At 38.9% G+C, this 24,757-nt stretch overlaps 1 protein-coding gene across 1 annotated transcript in view; it reads left to right on the plus strand.

Annotated features, from left to right (window-relative positions):
• The window catches only part of ADAM23 (ADAM metallopeptidase domain 23), a 186,329-nt gene that overhangs the window by 98,302 nt on the left and 63,270 nt on the right, over positions 1-24,757 (plus strand). Inside the window, exons 4-6 of the mRNA XM_055573264.1 lie at positions 10,547-10,610; positions 20,325-20,407; positions 21,442-21,505. Coding sequence (XP_055429239.1) covers positions 10,547-10,610; positions 20,325-20,407; positions 21,442-21,505 — 211 coding nt within the window. The remainder of the gene's footprint in view (positions 1-10,546; positions 10,611-20,324; positions 20,408-21,441; positions 21,506-24,757) is intronic.

A 24,757-nucleotide genomic window follows, 5' to 3' on the forward strand; every position in this document is an offset into this window, starting at 1 on the left:
TGTAAAAACACATTTAAACCTATTCGCATTTACATCATCTGCAGAGAAGAGCTCCATGGGTATCTGTGTGTTTGTTTTTGTTTAGTTACTTCCTCAGGAAACCTTTATGAGTAGCACCTAAAAGATTGTAAGAACTTATGGATTTAAGGTGAAAGTGCTTTCAGGACTTTTAATGGCTATTGTAAGCTGCCCCCGTGTGCTCCGTGCTGTGTCCAACACTTAGTGGCCTCCTGGACTGCAGCCCGCTAGGCTTCTCTGTTCATGGGATTTTCCAGGCAAGAATACTGGAGTGGGTTGCTGTTTCCTTCTCCAGAGGATCTTCCTGACCCAGGGATCGAACCCAATGTCTCCTACATTTGCAGGAGAGTCACCTGGCAAGTTCAAGTTGCCCCCTAGAAAAGCATATTAATTCATGTTCCCAACAGTACTGAAGTGCCAATTTAGCTCCAAATCTAGCTCCTATTACTAATTTTTTATTTTCTAAACTGATGGGAGAAAATGGTCTCTTACAGCAGTTTTGATTTACAGGTGTTTTATTACTAATACAATGGTAGATTTGTATATAATTCATCACCATTAGCATTTGCTTTCTTTTTTCTGTGGACTGCATTTTGTACATAATCTTTTGTGTATCATCTGCCCATGTCATTTGCCTTCTTTTTGTTGGGTTGTTTGTTTTTGTTTTGGCTCTTTAAAAAATAGCAACTCTTTGTTTTCATGTGCTTATTTTTTCTCAGTTTGCCTTGACGTTGTTTATGATATTTTAAAATTTAACTTGTGGAAATTTTAAAAAAATGTATAGTCTTATCTGTTATTAAAGTTATTTCTGAGTTTAAGATCATGCACTAAGCAATCTCTTCTTCCTACCATTCAGTTATATTTTTTATAGTAAATTGATTTTAAAACATACATACCTTTAATGTATATATTGTTATTTGGTGTAAGATCTACTGTAGGGATCTAATTTTCCCCAAAAGTTTAGTCAGTTGTTCCAAACCTATTTATTCTTTATTGATTTTCTTCTTTACCAATTTAAAATGTCATTATTTTCATGTATTACATCTTTTATATGAACTGTACTTTCTGTTTGTCCTTTGGAGTGTCCATCTAATCAGACCAGCGCTCGGTATTTCATTTACTGTTGTAGTAATGTAAGGTCCTATTGTTATCCCTCTTTTGAAACCAAATGGATTGTCATAAACATTTATTCTTTAAAATAAACTTTAAAATACTTTTGTCAAGTTAAACAAACTTTCTGAGATTTTGTTTGGAATTACATTAAAGGTATAGAGTATATGTTCATCTATACATATGTGTGTAAATATTCACATCCATAATACATATATAACATTTGTTGCCACTGTTATCGTTGTTAGTAGAAACTTTTCCCCTGGATTATTTCTAGGTTATTTTTGCTTGTGCACATAGAATTGTATTTTGTTTTTGCATGTATATCTTATAACTGGCTTTCTTAGTTAGCTCTTACTATTTCTGGTAGTCTTTCCATTCGTTTCGTTTTTATCTTTTTGACTATTTCACACATACCTGGGAAGAATGGACACTGTATAAACGAATGGAAAGTTTATCCCTATAGACTGAAAAATAAAAGAAGTAGGGAGATCTTGTCTTGGGAGATGACAAAAAGTTTAGTTGGAAGGTAGTTTTTTCTTCTAGACAAAGTTCCAAGAAGGCAAGACTGATAATGGATCTATGTCTATTTCTGTAAAGTTTCACTGTACGTGAAGCCTGGTTTGATACAATTATGTAAAGTTTAAAAAAAAAAAAAAAAAAAAGAAATATTGGGCAGGTCAGAAAAGAACCTGAATTAGCAATATTCAGCAAACTATAATATTCATTATCAATTTTGAAAATGGTACGCCAAAGCATTTCAGTTATGTATAACTGTGTTCAAAGATATGCTATCTTTATTTGGATTCACTTTTCCCTATGTTTAAAATTGTTCTTGTTTCATGACATATTGGGGTCAAACCACTTGTGTGAAAGTGACTGCAGTTCTATCATAGAGGAATCTCAGAATTACTGATGTACTTACAGAGATAGTGGCAGCCACACTAAGAATGTGTTAACTCCCTCAAATCATGTGGCTTAAAAGTTAGGGAGGAGGAATTAAGCATCTTTCATTCTAATATGTGGTCTTTCCTTGTGGCTCAGCTGGTAAAGAATCTGCCTGCAATGTGTTCCCTGGGTTGGGAAGATCCTGTGGAGAAGGGAACAGCTACCCACTCCAGTATTTTGGCCTGGAGAATTCCATGGACTGTATAGTCCTTGGGGTCTCAAAGAGACAGATGTGACTGAGCGACTTTCACTTTCACTTTCATTCTTGGGTAATTTAAAATGTCTCTGTTGATTGATGCCACTCCTCTGAGAACTCTTTTTTTAAAAATTTATTTGTTTTTAATTGAAGGATAATTGCTTTACAATATTGTGTTGATTTCTGCCATATATCAACATGAACCAGACATATATATATATGTATATCCCCTCCGTCTTGAACCTCCCTGTCATCTCCCACCCCATCCCACTCCTCAGGTTGTCAGAGCACCGGTTGGAGCTCCTTGAGTCATACAGTAAATCCCCACTGGTTATCTGTTTTATGTTTAGTGTTTACATTTCCATGCTACTCTCTCCATTTGTCTAAGCCTCTGCTTCCCTCACTGTTTACACAAGTCTGTTCTCTATGTCTGCGTCTCCATTGCTGCCCTGTACATAGGTTCATCAGTACTGTCTTTCTAGATTCCATATATGTGCTTTAGTATGTGATATTTATTTTTTCTTTCTGACTTACTTCACTCTGTGTAATAGGCTTAGGTTCATCCACCTCATTAGAACTGACTCAAATGCATTCCTTTTTATGGCTCCTCAGAGGAGAACTCTTAATTGACTCCTTTTATCTGCTGATCAGGCCAGCTTGCATGGAGGTTCTCAGCTTTTACATCATCTCAGGTTTATCCCTCAGAGAAGGCAATGGCAACCCACTCCAGTACTCTTGCCTGGAAAATCCCATGGATGGAGGAGCCTGGTAGGTTGCAGTCCATGGGGTCGCTAAGAGTCAGACATGACTGAATGACTTCACTTTCACTTTTCACTTTCATGCATTGGAGAAGGAAATGGCAACCCACTCCAGTGTTCTTGCCTGGAGAATCCCAGGGACGGGGGAGCCTGGTGGGCTGCCGTCTATGGGGTCGCACAGAGTTGGACACGACTGAAGCGACTTAGCAACAGCAGCAGCAGCAGGTTTATCCCTTACTTCTCTGCTAATTCCTCTTCTCTCTACTGCCTTAACTATTAACTTAAAAGGTTTTAAGTTTCCTACTCTTATTGTGTTGACCAAAAAGTTAGTTACAGAAGAACTCAAACGAACTTTTTGGACAACCTAGTATTTTATATGGTGTTCTTAATTGTATTATGGTACACCGGCCATCGCTTATGAGTGCCCACACATTACAGTACTGCAGCCTCTCCTGTGGTTCAGGAACTCATTGAATTCCTGTGGTGACCCTCAGAGCAGCTCACATCTCTACAGTTTGCTTGTACTAGGAGTGGTCTCCACCCCCAGTTCCAATCCTACGAAGTACTCCCACATTCTCCAGCCCTGGCCTAGCATGCCGTCACTGACTTAACACCAAGCCTCTATTCAACCTGCAATTACTTTCACCCACTTAACATATCATTTCTATACTCTCAAATCCAAACCTCTCCATGTCTACAATCTTTGAACACAGCTTTAAAATTCTCACTGTATTGTTTACACTCAAAGGAGTATATAGTTTCTAGCTGAAATAACTTTTGGTATTAAAAATTATTTCAGTTGGGTTGAGTCTGACTTTTTCTTAAAACTTGAGAAAAGTGGTGGTTGAAGAATCTTCTTACAATCTTTGTTGTTTTCAAAAAGGAAAGCACCATGAGGATAATAGTAAATTTACAAGCTTCCACTTGTATGAATGTACTAAGTTTAAAGTCTGTATCTCTCCTCATTACAATTCAGAGTGCTGATTTAATGAATTAAAAGTTAGGTGTATAAAAGGAAAAAAGTAAAACTGATGGAAAGAGGGAGCAGGCATGGTGCTTTGTTGTCCAAAACTGTTCTCCTTGATGCCCCATGAAGCTGAGACTCTCCATAGTGCTCAGCATTTATTGTTATCAAATAAATAAATAATGTTACCAACCTGCGTCCTTGGACTCTTTCATCAGTAGAAATTGATAAGAGGGCAGATGAGAATTCCAGGCAAGGCGTTATTGAAACTTGTGCTGTAGCATGAGAGAGCGAAAACAAGTAACAGGTACTCTTGCTTGCTCTCCAAGGAGGGCAGGCTGGTTCCTCAAATAGGGTGAGGGGAGGGTGCACCAGTGAGTGGGTGGGGCTGGAGGGGTAGCTTAGGAGGTCTGCCCACCCCGTTGTTGATGCTGCTTGCAGGGATCACATGCAGTACCTTGCTTTTGCTCCCGGCACCTCCATAATGGTAGTTGGTTTGTGGCCTTTTTGTATGTTATTGCTCATAATTGCTCCCACTGCAGCAGGCTTGTAGTTATTTTTAGTCTCTTATGGTTTCTTGTATTTTGTTGTCCAGGTGCAAATTGCAAGCACCCTGGAAAAGGGTCCCAGGTCCCAGCCGACTTCAAGTGTAACACCTGGTGGGCTGAAGGGCAGGCCTCCAGGGTGAATCTGTTAGGAGCCATGTAGGATGCTCAGGGATCCTAATACTGAGGAGTTAAAAGTTGTCAAGCAGAAGATAATCAGATGAGTGAATTTCCATTATGAAAATTGGCTTCGGTGACACTCCTTTCTTTTTTAGACATAGTCTTTCACTGTTCACGCAAATATTGACCTCTGTTCCAGTCCCAGTGTGAAAACATATGGAAGTAATTTACACGTTCTACCACCGAGAATGAAATTAGGATATTAGTGATACTGTTTCTTTAAGAGCAAAGACATTGAGTGGCAAGGAGCATGGCTGGTCAGGACCTGACAAGTCCAGTGTATTGCGGTGAATGTAGATTCACAACTTTCTGGTTTCTGCATCTCAAACTGCTCATTCCCCTCTCACGTACTTCCTGACGTCAAGTGCTGAGACAGAGAGAGAGAGATCCTAAGTCTGTCCAAAAACAGTGGCCATGTAAAACCCAGAAGCAGCTGGAGAAGGAGACATATTCACAGTCTACTGGCTTAGTAACATCTCAGCTTTGGGGTATTTTTCACCTCGTAGACTAGCCTAACCTTCTCTGTAGAACTTAATGTGTGTACCTGAAATTTGGCCCTTAGGCAGAGTAACCGTATGTCCCCATTTTCCCAGGACAGTCCTTTCTGGTTTATATCTATTGTCCTGGAATAATTATTAATATGCCTCTTTCTGTATCCTGATTTGGATGGTAAATCATATGGCCAGCCAGTGCTTCAGCCTTGGTGCTTGCTACTGTTCTTCTAGACTTTTCCCCTAGCTCTGCTGGTGAAGGAATGCTGTATGGGCCTCAGGTCCCTCCAAAAGAGATTATTCTCAATTTCCTAATCAGAGGTGTAGACTGAGGGTTCATTTCATTAATTGCAGTGAATGCAGATTTCAAAACTGGAAGAGACTTTAGAGACCGGTAGTTTGACTACTTTTTAAAGGAAGTAAATGATCTTTAACTGACTTAGAACAAATGACTTTCTTGTGGTCCGATGTTTGTCTTTCCTAGTAGTCTTCCTTAGAGCGCAAGGGTCTTGTTCTGTATGTCATCTCTTTCTAAACAAATTAGTTTGCTTGATGAACCCACTCGTAGCCTATCATGACCAGGATGGTCCAAAAGAAAGCATATAGTTCTTTCTTTAAAGGATTCAAGTTATTTTCCAAAAAAGTCATTCACTCTTCTTCCTTAATGACTTTTCCAGGCTCTAGGGATTCTTGGTAAGTAACTTTTCCAGTTACTCAGATCCTTCCTTGGCTTTTCCATAATGAACCTCCCTGGAGGAATGTAAGGTATAAACTTTTGGAGTTTTGACCACCTGACTGTTCATATATCTTCTTTCATTAGACACACCATCTCAAACTCAAGGACGCCAACAAATATTTATATAGGCCAAACTTCTCTTTGTATGAATTTTCAATGTCTAGATCTTAATAGCAGTTCTCTTTGTATATTTGTTGATGATTCTGAAATTCTTTCAACATAAATTTCTAAAACTTTTTCTTGTGACACATGCTGGAATTAGGATCATTTTGAGCATGTTTCAATAATAAAGATGAAATCTGAGAATTAACAGTGTAATATTTTGTCTTTTACCCATGGTATGGTCTAATATAAAATGAGTGACTTTCCTAAGAAGCTGTTCTCCAAATCATGATGTAGGAACCTAGACTGCATCCACCTTGTAGCTATGCCATCTGGGACATATGACTTCCAGGATTCCAGGGAACAGAGAGCTCTGATAGTCATGCCTGGATTTTAATGTTCAAACTGGAAGCGTGGACATCACTTCCACCCATATCTCTTGAGCCTAAATTCAATCTCTTGATCCCATCCTAAATGCTGGGAAAGCTATGAAATGTAGTCTTACCATGCCGGGAAGAAAGACAAAATGCGATTGGGTGGATACTCAGCATTATTTCTGCCACAGTCTCCTCCATCATTGCTATGACTCTTGGTTCATTGCCATGTTTAAATAGTCTTGCCATTCTCTTGCAACCAGTCCATTCTGAAGGGGATCAGCCCTGGGATTTCTTTGGAAGGAATGATGCTAAAGCTGAAACTCCAGTACTTTGGCCACCTCATGCGAAGAGTTGACTCATTGGAAAAGACTCTGATGATGAGAGGGATTGGGGGCAGGAGGAGAAGGGGACGACAGAGGATGAGATGGCTGGATGGCATCGCTGACTCTATGGATGTGAGTCTGAGTGAACTCTGGGAGTTGGTGATGGACAGGGAGGCCTGGCGTGCTGCGATTCATGGGTTGCAAAGAGTCCCCATGACTGAGCGACTGATCTGATCTGATCTGATTCTCTTGCTCTTGGAGTTCAGCATCTTCAGGGTGCTTACATCTGTTCTTCATATTTTGAATAAAATCATATTATCTGACTTTAGAGTTCAGGTTCTCTTCACTACCTTTGTGCAGATTCACCATGAAGGTGCTGAGTGAGAGGATTCCAAAACAATACCAAAAGAGAATTTCCTTATTCCAGCTCTTCCACTCTCTTCCATCTTGCTTTGAACTTCCATCCTACATTTATCTCTTTACTTCCAAAGGCCACCTCTCTTTCACCAGATAACCTGCATGAGAAGCACTATAGTAGCTGGGGTCTATAGCTTTTCTGTAACTTAAATGCCTAGAAAAAGGGTGTATATTTCAGAATTTAAAATGTTCAGAAATTCCTTTTCATCAGTTCCCTCACATTATCAGATAACTCAGAACCAAACGCCCAGTTGGCTGATCATCAAAGTAAAATGACAGTTTATACTTGGAACCATAATTGGACTGTTAGAACAGTCTGTTCCCGACAGGAAATTCTGCTAGGGAAACAGTAGAGGGCAGAGGTGGAGGAAAGGCCTTGGAGAGCATCTGCAGGCAGAGATTGCCAGACAGCTTATCTTCAGGCGTACAGAGATACAGATGACCTGCTCTTTGTTTGCAGGGTGTGGCTGGAGACAGGCCACCACACCACTAGCTGTTCAGTTCTTTTTCTCCAGTGTTACTTGTCCCTCACTGAAAAGTCTTGTTTTGAAATCACATTAAGACTTTTATAATGAGATTACATTTCAGTTGGCATTAATTCACCTTCAGAAAGATTACAAATGCCATTTTAGGATGAGATGGTGAATCCCATACGTTTGTGCTAATTTGCTTAGTTTCGGTCTGGGAGAGTGATATTCTTCATCCCACCTTCCCAGCACATGGTGTGGGCCTGGCATGGAGTGGATGTTCGTAGATGTTCGCTCACTCAGCAAATGTTGATTAGGCACCTGCTATGCACCAGGCATCATGCCAGGTGCTGGGGACACTGTGATAAGTGAAAGAAACTGTTTTAAGGCAGGGATGGCTCTGGTCAGACAGGAGGAAAGGATGGTGCAAGTGAGGATGCGGTGCTATTTATAGGAGGCGGGAGAGAGGAGCGCCTCTGTCACAGGGAGCATATGGTCTTAGGTCTGTCTCTGTCTGTCATAGGCTCCTAGAAAAGTGGCCATTCCTCTTCTTTAAGATTCTCACATGTGGGAGATAGTAGAAATAGGTATGTCCGTGGTGGGCAAAAGACCTTGAAAAGAGAGAAATATGGTAAAGTGACCTTTATCATATCTGGTGGTTAGTGGTTAGAATGTTATTATCTGCTTTTGTAATTACAAGCAAAAATAGGGGGTCTAAAATAGGCTTGTTTTCAACGGTTAGACATGCTCCAGGGATGGTGTGGTTGCAGATTTTGAAAATAATGAATTACCTGTAGAGAGAGGTAATTAAAATGCAGTTAGTGCAGCCTCTCTGCCTCTTGGTGTTGTGGAAATATTCCTGGGAGAAATGTTGTCATCAACAACCCTGCTTATGCGCATTCACAGTGCTGACTTCATTAACTAGAACTGAAAGAAGTTTCTGCACCGTGTCAGGTTCTCCCAAGTATAGAGAGCTGAGAACTGTCATTGAAGAAAGTGAAAGTGAAAGTCGCTCAGCCATGTCCGACTCTTTGCGACCTAATTCTCCAGGCCTGACTACTGGAGTGGGTAGCCTTTCTTCCCAACCCAGGGATTGAACCCAGGTTTCCCACATAGCAGGTGGATTTGCTACCAGCTGAGCCCCACAACGGAAGCCCAAGAATACTGGAGTGGGTAGGCTATTCCTTCTCCAGAGGATCTTCCTGACCCATCAATTGAACAAGGGTCTCCTGCATTGTAGGCGGATTCTTTACCAGCTGAGCCACAAGGGAAGGCCCTGTCATTACTTCTGCTATTACTGAGATTTTGAGAAGGGAATGAGTAGATGGTACCGTAAGTTGTTAGTTTCAAATGTAGAATTTTCAATAGACACACATTTGATTAGTAATTTCAATAGAAAAACCTGTCCAAGATACAAGCATCTGCCTTATTTCTGTGTTGTTGTCCTTCAGCTCACACCAGAAACCAGGCTGGACCAGATGCTCATGTGACTCCCAGTTACTCTGTTGATTGGCTCCAAGCCTCCTCCAGACCCTCCGCACTGGGTCATAGTAGAACCACATCAGGTGCAGCTCTCAAAATGATGCAAAATCCTTGAGTCCTCCCGTCCTTTTGTTAAAGAAGCAGTGTCGAGATTTCCCAACAAGAAAACCTACTGGTAGGCAGAGTTATAGAAGACAGAATGTCAGAGCAGGCCTTCCTGAGACATCGTCTGCTCCAGCCTTTTTTCTTACAGAAGAAATGGAGACCTAAATATAGGGCACGCCCTTGGCTCATGGTTGAATCTACTGTTGTCCTTCAGTTACCATTAGGACTAAGTGAGTTCTCCCTTGATAGTCCCTAGAACAGTGGCTGGGATGTAGTGAGTACTCGGTCAATGTGAGTGATGTCTTGTTACCATTATTTCTAGTGGTGCAGCTGAAACAGGAACCCAGATACCCTAGCAGTTCTGTGCTCATTTGGAGGCACCTATTTTGTATTTCCTACCTTGTATAAAGGGAAATGTGTTGGAGGAAGCTGAGTTAAAAATAGTGATAGCTGCAGTGCCCGTTCGTACTCAGCTCTGAGTTCTCATAGGGGTGGTTTCATTTAATCCTGTTAGTGTCTATGCGATTCACACTCTGTTGTCTTCGTGTGACTCATGTAAAGGCTGAGTTGGGTACCTTGCCCATGGTCACACTACTAATAAGGAGCTGGGCTAGGTTTTAAACCTTGCTCTGACTTCAAAATCTATGTTCTTAACTATTATTTTATTCCAGGAGTTAGCAAACTGTGGACCACAGGCCATATCTGACATTTCTGCTTTTGTAATCCTCGAGTGAAGAATATTTATTAAACTTCCAAATGGTTGCAAAAAATTCAAGAAGAAAAATATTTCCTGATGGGTGAAAATTATGTGAAATTCAGATTTCACATAAATGAGGTGTTATTGGAACACAACTGTACAGCCTGTAGCAACTCACATGATAAAATAGCAGAGTTGAGTAGTGGTTATACAGACCCTGTGACTTGAAAAGCCTAAAATATTTTCTGTCTGGTCTTTTCTCTGTACTCTTCCTCAATGATTGTTTTGAGTTTCCAATTAGTTAGAGGGTAATTGTGAATTTTTATAGTGCTCATCTTCTCCTGTTACCTGCCTCTTTGTTTGTTCCATAGTAACATATCAATCAAATGATGAATGTGTGTATAAAAAGAGTTCATCTTTAAATTATCCATATTTTACCCTTTTTAACAGATGGAGGAGTGATTTGTTGCTGGATAACGTTTGGCACTGTTGATGACATCTGTTCTGCCCTTACTGTGGACAGGAGAGCTTTGTGGTTTACATAGCTCTCACATCCATTTATTGAGCTGGTTATTTTTAAAACCGCCAAGTATGTGATATGGAAATCACTGTATTTTCTTTCCTTTGTAGTGGTTTGCTGTCTTCTGATTATGTGGAGATTCACTATGAAAATGGGAAACCACAGTACTCTAAGGTATGGTCAGCAGTATATGGACATCCTATAGTATAAATATTCTTATTCATAGAACACTGTTCATTGCACACTGCGTTGTTTTGCTGTCTGTCTCACAAAAATACTGTGGCCTCTTATAATAGCTTTTATAATAATAAAAGCTATTATTTTTAAATTTAATATACATTTAGGAGAAATTTATTGAAATTTACAAGTGTTTGAGATAATGTTAAATGCTCCAGTCAATAAAGAAATGTTCATTGTTTTGGTTATGTAAGTGGATGGTATCAAGACTTCTCCAGTTCCATGGCAGCACCAGGCTCATGGTCAGAGAAACTGAATGATCAGACTGGAGGGGCTGTTAGAGTGACTGTTTAGTCCAAGGGACTTTGGTGCCCAAGGACAGAGGACAGATGGGGAAAGGAAGATAGAGGGAACATTCTCCCAGTCAGTCTTCACAATAGTTCTGTGACGTGGGTATTATTATTCCTATTGTGCAAAGGAAGAAATGGAGGCAGAAAGAGGACAAATAAACCTTCTCATGGCCACCAAGCATTGTAATATCAATGCAATTGGGTGCTTGATTTCCTTCATTGGAGATTAACTGTTCTTTTCATAGAGAATCAATAAGGAAAAGTGGATTTAGATTAAACAAGAGAGAGAGATTACTTGTATGTAAGGAACACAGTTGATCTCCCCCAGTCAGGGTGAAAATTCCTGGAATGGCTGCATCCAGAGAAAGACTTTGAGTTGTAGGAAGGTTACGGAGCACCTCTGACCATAAGGTGTGTCCATAGATGCCTCAGGCATGGGATGCAAGCAGAAAAACAAAACAAGGAGGGGAAACATGACTGGATTTTGTTTCTTGATTGCTAATGAGCACTGGCACAAAAGTGTGGGCTTGCTGGGTTGTACAGTGTGGGGAACTGGGCTGGGCCATCTTATATCCTCTCCACAGATATTTCTAGGTAGCCTGAACTAACTACAGCCCAAGGATCATGGCATTTCTTAGGATTTATAATTGCCCACCTAAGAGTGGGCACATTTGTAATTTGATGTATGTTCCAAACCTTTGAATTTTATGCCTCAGATTAAGAACTTCCATGTATTACTCTCACTAGTCTGTCGCTTCTGGCCTTAGGCTGCATCTTGGTGGGGGTTGTCGAATCTCCCTAAAAGTTAATGTTGGGGAAAGTGAACAGAAATGCTAAATCAAGCTCGGGAACAGTGCTGCCTGGCATTTGTACAAACCAAAGCTTCTGTCAGCTGTGCCAGTGCCGTGAGCACTGCAGATGCTGAATCATGAGTCTGGAGAAGGGAAGATTGCAAGAGACCTTTACAGACTCAGCAAATGAGCCACCTTTGCAGGCCTCTGTAACCTGATCCAAACTTCTCACTAAGAAAGTTTTTTTTTGGTTTTTTTTTTAAGGAAATGGAATAGCTAATTGGCCTCCAGAGGTCATTTGAGGTCCCAAATGGAGGTCCTATCATGGATTAGACATGTCAAATCTTGTATCAATTGTAACTGAAATTTAAAACAAAGAGTATTTTAGCGCTGACAAAAGAAGTGTTCATTGCAGTTTGTTTCATGTTCATTTCTTTTTCTTATTTATGACCCATTTTCTCCAAATAGCTTATATACTCAAACTTACTTGCTTCATATTTAATGAATAAGTGGTAACAGTCTGTTTTTTATTTGTGTGTATCTATATATATGGGCTTCCCAGGTGCCACTAGCGGTAAAGAACCCACCTGCCAATGCCAGGAGACGTAAGAGATGAGGGTTTGATCCCTGGGTCAGGAAGATCCCCTGGAGAAGGGCACAGCAATCCACTCCAGTATTCTTCCCTGGAGAACCCCATGGACAGAGGAGCCTGGTGTGCCACAGTCCATAGGGTTGCAACGAGTTGGACACGACTGAAGTGACTTAGCTTACACATATGCCTCTCACACTCCCAAACCTGAGTTGATATGGTATACACTATCCTGTGGGAGAAATTTTTAAAAATATATATACATATTTTATTTCATTAAACAATATAAAGCAAATTTTTAATAAAATATTTCAGATTAGAACATTTTTAACAAACATGGCAATGTTCTGTGCCAATTTGTACATGCTTTGAATTAATCTAAATTACATATTGATAAAAGATAAACCATTTAAGCATAAATGGATGAATGACATAAATGTATATTTCACAAAAGAAAAATACAAATGGCTGGTAAAATTTTTATAAGAAATGCAAGTTAAAATGAAAATACAAATGGCATCTTTAAAAATGTTAAATTATCATATTTCTTAAAAAAATCATAATATCCAATAATAGTCACAATAATATTGGTGGGAATATAAATTTGAGGAACATATCTAGAAACAACTTGATTACAGTTATCAGGAATCTGAAAAAAAAGTTCAAATCAAACAAATGGATCTGGAGAACTTGTTTAGAGGTTCCAGGAAGGGAATACAATTATTTATATATCCCTGATGGAAGAATGGTCATTCTTTCAACTTCCAGGAAAATGACATTAGGATTGATGAAGGAATAAAGAAATACCCAGCTCCTCAGACCAGCAGAATACTGGAAATAACTTAGGCGATGAAAACTACAACAAGATCATTTATATAACTCCTTTTGAGCTGTTCATTTTCCTTCTGAGAAAGTCCTAGGTAATAATCAGAACTTATACCCATATATTAACTTGCAAAGTTTTGGTAATTTACAGTAGAACAGAGAAAATAAAATTGTTTTTAGCCTAACAATATTATAAATATTTTAACAGGCATTAAAATTTCTGCTAAACTTTTGTTTTTAAAAGATGTATAATGTTGTATCCAATTCATTTGCTATAATTTGTTTAATCCCACAATGATAGACATTTAAAATTGCTTCTAATATTTCACTGTACAAATAACTTTAAGTGCTGGTGCTTAGTCACTCAATCGTGTCCGATTCTTTGTGACCCCATGGACTGTGGCCCACCAGCTCCACTGTCCATGGGAATTCTCCAGGCAAGAAAACTGGAGTGGGTTGCCATAACTTTAAGTTAAACCCTTCTAAATATATTTTGTGTACTTCTTTAATAATTGCTTAAGGATTACTTTCAAGAATGGAATTTTCTGGGTTAAAGAGTTGGTACATTTTTAAGGCTTTTGCTACATATTCACAGTTTTTCTAAAATTTTGTATAAATTCATACTCCTACTATCATTGCATATCTATTTTTAAAAGTGTGTCTTTAAAGTTCACATTGTGTTCCATGTTAAGCAAATCTTCATACCGAATACCAGAAAAGAAAATTAGTATATAAGAATGGCAAGTTAAATAAGCCTGTTTTTACACCTTGCAAACTTTCTTCCAAATATCTCAAATTATTTGGACAAAAGTACACACGTGCATGCACACACACACACACACACTATTATTCATATGACGAGGGAGGAACAGAATCACTAATAGCTTACTTGGCCTTAAAGTGAAATATAAATGTGTACATTTAAAATATTCTGGGAATTAGTTTCAAACAAAATGATGAGTCACACTTCAGAGCTACTACATGTCTAGGTGTTTCCATTTCATGACGACCAAGCCCCCACCTAGTTCCCACTTTTAACTAAGAAGAGGTTAATGTCTTATGCGTTTATTTTTGTTGAATGAAAGTGAATTAAAGGGGCTTCTTTCCTTGTGAAGTGAATATAGGAACTGAGAGGTCAACAGATTAAGTAGGCAGATAGAATAGGTGCCAGGTATTAGTAAGTGCCTATGAAAGAACTTTGCTTCTGCACCAGCAGTTCCTAGCATGATGCTTTGCACACAATATACAACAATACAACTTTGTTGATTTGTTGGTCAACGTTATTGATGAACCTATTATCATAAGTTATTTTTTAGTGTATCAGTTCTAAAGGAGTTAGGCATCAATATAATGGTATAATAGTTCCTTTTCAATTTAGTATGTTTCTATTAAATCCCTTTTAGGTGAACCATTCACTTTAAATGCTTGCTAACACTTTGGTTTCTCCTCTTAGTAAAGAAACTACCAGCAGTGTAAGACTGAGTGGATAGGTAACAACGGTTCTGTCCCCACCTTCCTTGTTACTCTTCATTTTTATCGGGTGGGGATACTGTCCTTTCCTAACTGTATTTTCTCACCCTGGCTTCTTCCTATGTCTTTGCTCACTCTTGCCCAGGGAAGAAAGAACACTTTAACTTATGGGAAGGAGCTGAGCATGTCTGCATAGTCCCTTCCTCTTTTTGGGGGGGGTGAGAGTCACCTCCCTCCAGGAGGAACACATTTTCTCTACTTTCCCATATTCTAAGTTGTTCAGTGGCAGCCTCTATTTTTTTTTGACTGCCCCACTTGGCATGCGGGATCTTAGTTTCCTGATCACAGATAGAACTTGTGCCCCCTGCAGTGGAAGTGCGGAATCCTAACCACTGGACTGCCAGGGAAGTCCCACAATTCTATTTTAATATATTAAAACTCACTGAATCACAAAAGAGTGTCTCAAAAAAAAAAAAAAAAAAAAACTTAAAAAAGCACAAAACCTCAGATAGGTAATGGGAGTTTATTTACCCACTGTTTCAACAAACCTGAGTCCTTTGGTCCTTTAAGACTGGCTTCTTCATGAGCCTAAGTGACAAGACCATTTTTATTCATTCATTAAACAGCTGTTGATTTCACTCACTCTGATCTCACATTGTTCTAGAAGCTGGATATACAATGGTGAACCTAGCAGATAAAAATCCCTGCCCTTGTAGGTTCTATATTCTATTCTCACCTTGGTTCTTTCCTTTGTCATTTTAATCATGTTGCCCTCCTAGAATCTGTGTGTGTGTGCTTTCCTTATCAAGTCAGCACCATGGTCAAGCTCAAACTCACTTCTTCTATGAATGCTGAGTATTGTCAGAGGCAATGAGCTTCTGTGGGCAAGGCTCTTGGCTGGGAGGTTAAAAAAAACACTCATCCCACACTGGCTCCCTACAAAGTTATTTTAAATCTGAATAGTATAACTTGAGTGAACTACTAAAAATATATATAGCACTAAAATTTATGTAGTACAGCTATATATATAAATACATAAATTAGGACATGTAAATGTTTTGATACCTGGACATTTTTTCCCCTTGAGTTTAGCAAAGATAAATAATTAAACTGGTGTTGGGTTCTCAAGTTGTCCAATTCTCTGAAATATTTTTTTGTATCCTTATTTTGCAGTATTCAAATTCAGGTATATGCATCCTATTTTAAGTCCGTTTGACGATGCAATAATCTCCATTTATTAGAGTCTCCATTTTTGTTGAATATAAGTACCTGACAGTTTTTAATCTGAAAATGCTGATGCCCGAGGAGACACGTATAGACTTGTCTTGTGTTGTGCATCAAGTGAGCCCTTTTTGATTCTCCTGCCTGCCGTTTGCCTAGTTACAGGTCTGTGACCCCCTCAGAGGTGGTGATCTCAAAGTCTCTGACCAGTGCTCTTGAACTGTCTGAGGCCTTCCTGATTGCAGAAACACTGGACCCTGCAGATGTGGGATTCAGTTTAGCTTTCCACTGTCTGCGGCAGAGCCTTTTAGTACTTTGTGACTCTCCCTATTTGTACACAGAGATGGCAGTGACTGTTAGGCAGCGAGGGTTTCAGCTGGCTAGTACCTTGGATGGAGGCACCCTGGGAACTGACTATCCAGTGTCTTCATTAACAAGGCCCTCCCCCTGGAAGAGGCCCCTCTGACCTGACCTGCTCCTGTCATCCTGATACCCAAGAGGGAATACTTCTCAACAGGGATTTATTTAATATGAAATACCCAAAGATCTTACTTTGTGGTGACATTAACAAAGTGCTACATAATCTGGACAGTTGCGAAATAGTATTTTTCTGGTAATGCTTTCTCAAAAACTTGGTGTAAATTAAGCAATAAGGAAGTCAGAAAGTCTTCTAATACTACTAATATTAACACTAAATTAGGACTTGCCAAATTGTGTGTTGTGTTTAATATAATTACACAAGTTAGATATTAAAGCTTTCTTATGATGATAAACATCAGGGATTAGATATTACTGCAAGTCTCAAAGTCCTGGAAGTATGGTGATCCACATCCACATATACCGTGAACCAAACAGTTCCCTTCAGATGCTGCTGCTGCTGCTGCTGCTAAGTCCCTTCAGTTGTGTCCGACTCTGTACGACCCCATAGACGGCAGCCCACCAGGCTCCCCCGTCCCTGGGATTCTCCAGGCAAGAACACTGGAGTGGGTTGCCATTTCCTTCTCCAATGCATGAAAGTGAAAAGTGAAAGTGAAGTCACCTAGTCGTGTCCGACTCTTAGCGACCCCATGGACTGCAGCCCACCAGGCTCCTCTCTCCATGAGATTTTCCAGGCAAGAGTACTGGAGTGGGGTGCCATTGCCTTCTCCTCAGATGATACTCTGCCTTAATTAAAACAGATACCAAAGAGCATCAGCTTTCAGTTTTCAGTGCAAGTGAATGAAACTGAAGTATAAGAAAAGACTTGGAAATATTTTCTGGGAAAAAAGATTATTTGCAGGAAAATATAAAAAATAGAGCTTTTTTAAGAAAGGTCAAGTAAATATGACAGTGTTTGCTGTGCACTTCTAACAGTCACCTGACTCAAGATGGCTTTTTGGTGTGACACAAAGTGCTCCATAACTGGTTTGATGGAATTTATAGTTTCCTATGGTTGTTTTTAGAGTCATGGGAAGAGTCTGATATTTAATTACGGGGTATTAATCTGGATTCTCAAATTACTGAAATGTGTGGTACCATTTGCCCCAACAAGTTTCAGAGTTGAATATGCAAATAGAATTTGACAAAGTATATAGAAGTCAATATTTGTGCATGGGAGTAGATTTTTGAGAAGCAAAAGCAACACTTTACAAAATAGTAACAAGGTTGTAATACCAATTTTAGAAACCAACATTGAAACTTTACTAAAAGGAAACAAACTAAGTTGATTGGGGAGTGGTCATTTGATATGTGGGTGCATCCTTTTATGCACTTAAATATCATCTGAGGCTATTATAATACAGCTTAATAAGAGTGATCAAGATGACTGTAAATCATCAATAAAAAGTCAAAGTCAATATTCTATTTAAGGAATTTGGGATTAACATATACCCACTGTATATATAAAAGAATCAACAAGGACTTGCTGTATACAGGCAACTCTACTCAATATGCGTGTGTTAGTCACTTAGTCGTGTTTGACTCTTTGTGACCCCATGGACTGTAGCCCTCCAGACTTCTCTGTCCATGGGATTCTCCAGGCAAGAATACTGGAGTGGATTGCCATTTCCTTCTCCAGGGGATCTTCCTGACCCAGGGATCGAACCCAGGTCTCCCGCATTACGAGCGGATTCTTTACCATCTGAGCTATAGGGAAGTCCCTTCTACTCATATATGTATGTATAACTGAATCCTTTTGCTATGCGTGTGAAACTAGTACAACATTGTATATCAACTATATGTGTGTGTTAGTTTCTCAGTCGTGTCCAACTCTTTGTGACCCCATTGACTGTAGCTTGCCAGGCTCCTCTATCCATGGGATTTCCCAGGCAAGAATACTGGAGTGGGTAGCCATTCCCCTCTCCAGGGTATCTTCCCAACCCAGGGATTGAACCCAGGTCTCCTGAATTGCAGGCAGATTTTTTATCATTTGAGCCACCAGGGAAATTACATTTCAATATTAAATTAAAAAAATAGGAAACTTCTGTTTAGACAGCGTGGATTCCATGCTTATATTTATCTCTAGTTCCTTATAGTGACATACTCAACAGTTAAGGAATTTAAAAAAGGGTATAAACCCACAAGGATTAAGAGAAGAGAAGACAGCTAATAAGAGGTGTCCATAAGATTGTAGGAGCTAGAAAGCAGATGGATGAAGAGTAATTGTCCTAGGTTTGAGTTTTCTTGCTCTGCTAAGTTCCACTGGGACAAAACCAAGCAGAACCAAGCCAACTTGTGCTTCTTCACCCATAAAGCCCCAGGAATTGAAAGTACCAGAAAACAGAAAGATTGGATGAAAGTCAACTTGGAGAAGGTACTAAATCCCTGATCTACTCCCTACCCTAGAGCCAGGCAGCCATTCCTCTGCTTTAGTAGAAGAGCTCAGTTTGTAGAGAAAAATGGAAAGGAAGGGGCTTATCAGAGAAACAATAGAAGTTTCCCAGAACTGAAGTATTAGTTTCAGGGTGTGCAGCAAAGTGATTCAGTTATACATATACAGATATTCATTCTTTTCAGATTCTTTTCCCGTATAGGTTATTACAGAATATTGGGTAGAATGCATTTTCTTGATTCGAAAGTGCCCAGCACAATCAATAAGCAAAGTCCCGCCTGAGGTATATCATGAAATTTTGTGAAAATGGGTATGAATAGAATTTCCTGCAATCCTCTTGAAAAGGGAAACATAGATTGTATGGACAATGTTTAACATTAGAATAACTTCCAGTTCTCAACATTAGAAAATTTAAGAGTGTGCACAATGCCTTTGAGTACTGAGAGAAAGTAATTTATCAATCTAGAATTCTCTCCCCACCCACATGATCTAGTGTGAAGATAGAAACGGGGTTTTTAACTTTCAAATTTATCTTTCATAAATACCTTTTCAACAAATTACCAGAGGGTGTGTACCTCCAGGAAAGGGGATCATGAAAGCAGAAGACATAGGATCTAGGATTCAATACAGAAAGAGGACAGAGGAGTTCCCAGAATGATGCTATAGACCAGTCCTGGGATGCAGCCATGCATCAGACCTAGCATGAGGGTGAAACAAGCGGTGTGTCTCCAGGAACAAAATGGATTTGGTAACTTACCTGCTATAATTGATCATAGGAGAAGAGTTGTAGATAATATTTTAGATAATAGGGTCTGTACACATGCTGAATACATGGAAAAGCAAAGAAGAAAGAAAAGTTCTCAAAAAATTTTAAAATAGAGCATGAAAGATGATGTCATCAGAGTGGCACAGCTATGAACAATATTTGTGTGGTCATAATACAAACACTAACTATAATTTAACCAAAAGCTTCTGATGTCTGTTAGAATGTATTGTGGGCAAGAAGAGTTTTTGAGATTCTATATTAGGAAGGTAATTTCTAAAGTGAAATAAATTAGGATATAACAGTATAAATATTCCATTCAGAAATACATAGGTAAACAGCAGAAGAAACAGCTGAAAGTGTTAAAAATAGTTGCTATGGAGGTGGTGAAAGTGCTAGGAAACTTCTGTGTGTGTGTGTGTTTTTAAATAGGTCTTGCAGTTACTATTTGCCTTTGGAAAGTAAATTCATACATTATTTCTAAAAAAAAATTATCAACTGATTTTAAAAGGTAGGAAAGCAAATCGCCAAGTCTTAAGTAAAGTTTTCCATAAAAAATGATGATAAACACCACCTTTGGGGGAATCACCTCAGTTATGTAGATTTTATTCCCTAACAATATCTGCTAAGTGTCTACTCCCTCACATGCTTAGGAAAGGTATAAAAGTTGTTCCAGCTGCATTAATGTCTTATTCCTGTTAAAGCCTTTTATACATTTCGTCGAATATACACCTGCTTCTTATAGAAAAGTTGTAAAATTGAGATTTCATAACAACCTGGAGGCATTTCTCGGATCATCCCTGCCTTTCTTTTGGCTTTACAGATGCATCCCAAAGAGAGAATCATGCTGGAGACAGCATCATTTATCAATAAAATCTTCTTCTGTGTTACAGGGTGGAGAGCACTGTTACTACCATGGAAACATCAGAGGAGTCAAGGACTCAAGGGTGGCTCTGTCAACCTGCAATGGACTTCAGTATGTGGGACTCTCATAGGGAGAATCGCCTTGCTTTCTTCCGTTCCTTTCACCCTTTCCATCTTGTCTTTCATAGATATTTATTTTAGTGACTCTTCTGTACCAGTCCTGGGATAGAGACTGGATGTGGTGAACAAGGAGGGCGTAGTCCCTGCTCTCTTAACACTTAGAGTTCGCAGGTGATTTAGAGATTAAATAAATGATTATACAGATTGTTATTTAACTGCCATTTTGGTGGGTACTGTGAAGGAGAAGGACAGGGACTTTGGGGGCGGCTGAACCTAGCCCAGAAAGATTTCCCAGAGGTATCTCCCAGAAGAACTATCAGTCAGCTTAACCTAAGGATAAGGTGAAGGTGGCCAGGCAAGGGTGGTTTGAAAGAAGAGGAGCCCGTGCTTTGGTTTTCAGGCAGGTTCTTAAAAAACATTTGTAGGTGCCTTTTAGATTCAAACACAGTAGCACTTTGTGGAAAAATCTGTTACAGCCATGTGATGAAAAGGATCTTGAAAATCTTATTTACACACTTTACAAAAAATCCCGTGTCTCTCAAAATTAAATGTGGTTCCCAAGACAGTCTTAATAGAAATTCACAATTTGCAAGCATAGAGATAATTCTGTTTGCCTCTTCAGAATCAAATGTTTTTAGATTATTCTTATACACTAAGAACCTGTTTTCTTACAGATGATACTGGATTTGTGAATCAAATTTGTACTAGTTGTACATGGTTCGGTAATAACTCGAGATATTAGAACAGCATCAATAGTCCTATCCCAATTTGACCTTCTTATCTGTTCATTTAATTCCAAAAACTAATCATACCGGGTATAATGTGTATACTTCTCTTGTACACTTTTTGCACTTTCCATAGCCTAGACCTTGTCTAGTGCAGTGCTAGGACCACAGGGTGATTCCATGCAGATATGTGAATTTGATTTGAGGCAGAATAAAGGTATTCATTCAGATGCACTCATTTTTAAAGACAGTGTGTTTGCTGTATGTGTTAACTCTCTTTCTGTGGTTCCTTGTGTCGTAGCGGTATGTTTGAAGATCATACTTTTGTGTATATGATAGAACCACTGGACCTGGTTCACCATGAGGTGAGTGTGCCTGTGACATCAATTTTTTTATGGTGCTTTATTTTCCCAGAATTTTGTTTTTGAGAAATCAAGAGATGATCACGTGGATTTCAAAATACATTTATCTAGAGCAGTCCATGGGGTCGCTAAGAGTCGGACATGACTGAGCGACTTCACTTTCACTTTTCACTTTCATGCTTTGGAGAAGGAAATGGCAACCCACTCCAGTGTTCTTGCCTGGAGAATCCCAGGGACGGGGGAGCCTGGTGGGCTTCCGTCTATGGGATCGCACAGAGTCGGACACGACTGAAGTGACTTAGCAGCAGCAGAGCACTTTATTTCACATTTAGGCTGGTACCATGAGTTTTGAAGCTTAGATTGCATGTCGGAGGTGGCATGTCAATAAGGGATGGTAAGAGGCCTCAAATATTTTCTGAAGCTAAGATCAGTTCTTCCCAGTCAGAAGAGAAAACAGATAAGATGCTTTATTTTACACTGACCAATTTGTTTTCCTTTAAGCAAGCTTTTATTCTCATGGTCTTTAGATAGTTGTATGACTGTAAGCAAGTGTATATATAACTTTTATGAGTCTAAGAATCTTCAGTGGGGAGATTTGTGGGTTCAACTATGATTACATTAAACAGTATTTATTTTTCTTTTGAGATATGGAAGAAAATAATGTTTAGAGTCATGCATAGGCCAGCAACCTAGGTAAGAAATCATGAAGGCATTATGTTAAGTGGGTTAAGTCAGCCGGAACAAGGCAAACATTATGTGATCTCATTTGTATGTGGAATCTAAATAACTGAACTCACGTGAACACAACAGATTTGTGGTTACCAGAGACTGGTGGGGGAAATGAGTGAAGGTGGTCAGAAGAACACACTTCCAACTATAAGTTAAGTACATTCTGGGGATGCAGTGTACAGCATGTGACTGTCATTAACAATATAGTATAGTATATTTCAAAGCTGCTGAGAATAGATTTTGAAAGTTCTCAACACAAGGAAAAAAATGCATAACTAAGTGAAGTGAAGGATATTAACTATACGTATTGTGGTGTTCATTGTATAATATATACATCTATCAAATCATTATGTTGTATACTTTAAACTTTTCCAGTGCTATATGTCAATGATATCTCAATAAAACTGGAAAAAAGAAATCATGTACTCTGATCATATTGCTAACTAATAGAATGCAACTAAATTTAAAATTTTGTATATTTATGTATTCATGCTTCTCTGGTGGCTCAGACGGTAAAGAAATTTGCCTGCAATGCAGGAGGCCTGGGTTCAATCCTTGGGTTGGGAAGATCCTGTGGAGGAGGGCATGGCAACCCATTCCAGTATTCTCGTGTGGAGAATCACCATAGACAGAGGAGCCTGGTGGGCTACAGTCCATGGGATCGTAGAGTCATACACAACTGAGCGGCTAAGCACACATATATTCATCAATATTATAATAAGGGCTTTCTACGTACTGGATATTATATTAGGTGCTGGGGATAAAATGGTGAACAGAATAAACGTAGAACCTGAGCCTAATAGAGTGTGTAGTCTTCAGGGGCAGAGACAGAAATAAATAGGTGAATAAGTAATTTCATATGGTATGTTAGATAGTGCATACTACGGAGAGAAAAATGAAGCTGGGAAGGTGGTGCATGCCAAGTCATTTCAGTCATGTCAGACTCTTTGGAACCCTATAGACCGTAGCCTGCCAGGCTCCATTGTCCATGGGATTCTCCAGGCAAGAACACTGGAGTGGGTTGCCGTACCCTCCTCCAGGGGATCTTCCCGACCCAGGGATCGAAACTGCATCTCTTACATCTCCTACATTGGCAGGCGGATTCTTTATCACTAGTGCCACTTGGAAAGGTGGGGAGGAGAGTTAAAATTTATATTAACTGTCCAGGGTAGGGCACATGAGGTGGTGATTTTGGAAGAAGACCTTCAGGAAATTAGGGGACTGGATGTGTATTTCAGGAGAAGAACAAGTGCAAAGGCCCTGAGGTAGGAGCATTCTCAGTGTGTTTTAGGAACTGCAAGGAGCTCTGCTGGCTTGGAGAGCAACAGATAGTAGGAAGTGAAGGTGCTGAGAGGTATCAGTTGGGAAGTCATAACAGTGAAAAGTACTGCTGATGGGAAAATAGCAGTTTGAAAGTGATAGCATCAGGATATTGCAATCATTGATGGGGAGCAGAAAAAGATTTTTTAAAAATCTTTAGAGATTTCAAATGTAGATAGGATAAATTTAGAGACAGGAAATAGTCATTCAGGCTATTGATAATAATAGTTGAAGAGACAATATTTATTTTCTTTATATGGCAACATGTGTATGAATATGGGGTAATTTCAAATTTGAGGCAGAAAACTCTTTATGTTTGAGTAAAGCAGTATTATTTTTAACCAATAATTAAAAAATGATCAGATAATGAAGATCACCCCACTTAGATATATAAAGACATTTTGATTAAGTAAAATATTTTTCCCTTACTCTACTTGTAGGTAGATAAACTATATAGAGCACAATTATTTGACTCATACAGTAAAAACTTGACTTTGATTTCTGGCATTGATTAAGGATCCTGTGACCCTAAAATAAAACAAAGACAAAGCCAAAGAGAAAAACAACTCCCCCCACCAAATAACAACTCTCTAAGCCTTGTGTTTTTAAATGGGTAAAATGAAATAATTTTTCATTGCATCCCTCATAGGGAAATTTTACACATTTGATAAATTAATGAATATACATGACTATGTCTATTAAACTGTTGAAGAGATTTATAAGGTGTTATTATCATAATGTTTACAACATTGGTTTTGCATTGTTAAACCCATAATCCTATTCTTCAGGAGCTGATTGTTATATACTTGATGCCTTTTCTCTTTTGCCTTCCTTTTTACTGCCTGCCTTTCATTCATGCAACGATTTATCCTCATCTTCACCATGGGAGAGGGAAAGAAACAACGCTTGAAACTTTAGTTGGTTTTTAAAATTATGTTGCTAGTTGTGGGTTTCATCACTCCACGTATCTTTTCACCTGATACCAGAATTAAGAGTCTATGGTACTTGAATTTAGATTTTTGATATTTAATTTACTACTAATTTTAGTATGCCTTAAAAATCCACTAATATGGATAGGGTATTTCCTGTGAGAACTCATGTTACTTCTCAAATAATAAATGAATGGCAAAACTTTTAATTATTATGTCTTTTATGTAATTTAATAAGAGCACTTTTTATTTTTTTATTTTTAATTTTTTCTATTGA

The sequence above is a fragment of the Bubalus kerabau genome, chromosome 3 (genome assembly GCF_029407905.1).
Source record: "Bubalus kerabau isolate K-KA32 ecotype Philippines breed swamp buffalo chromosome 3, PCC_UOA_SB_1v2, whole genome shotgun sequence".
Classification (NCBI taxonomy): Eukaryota; Metazoa; Chordata; class Mammalia; order Artiodactyla; family Bovidae; genus Bubalus; species Bubalus kerabau.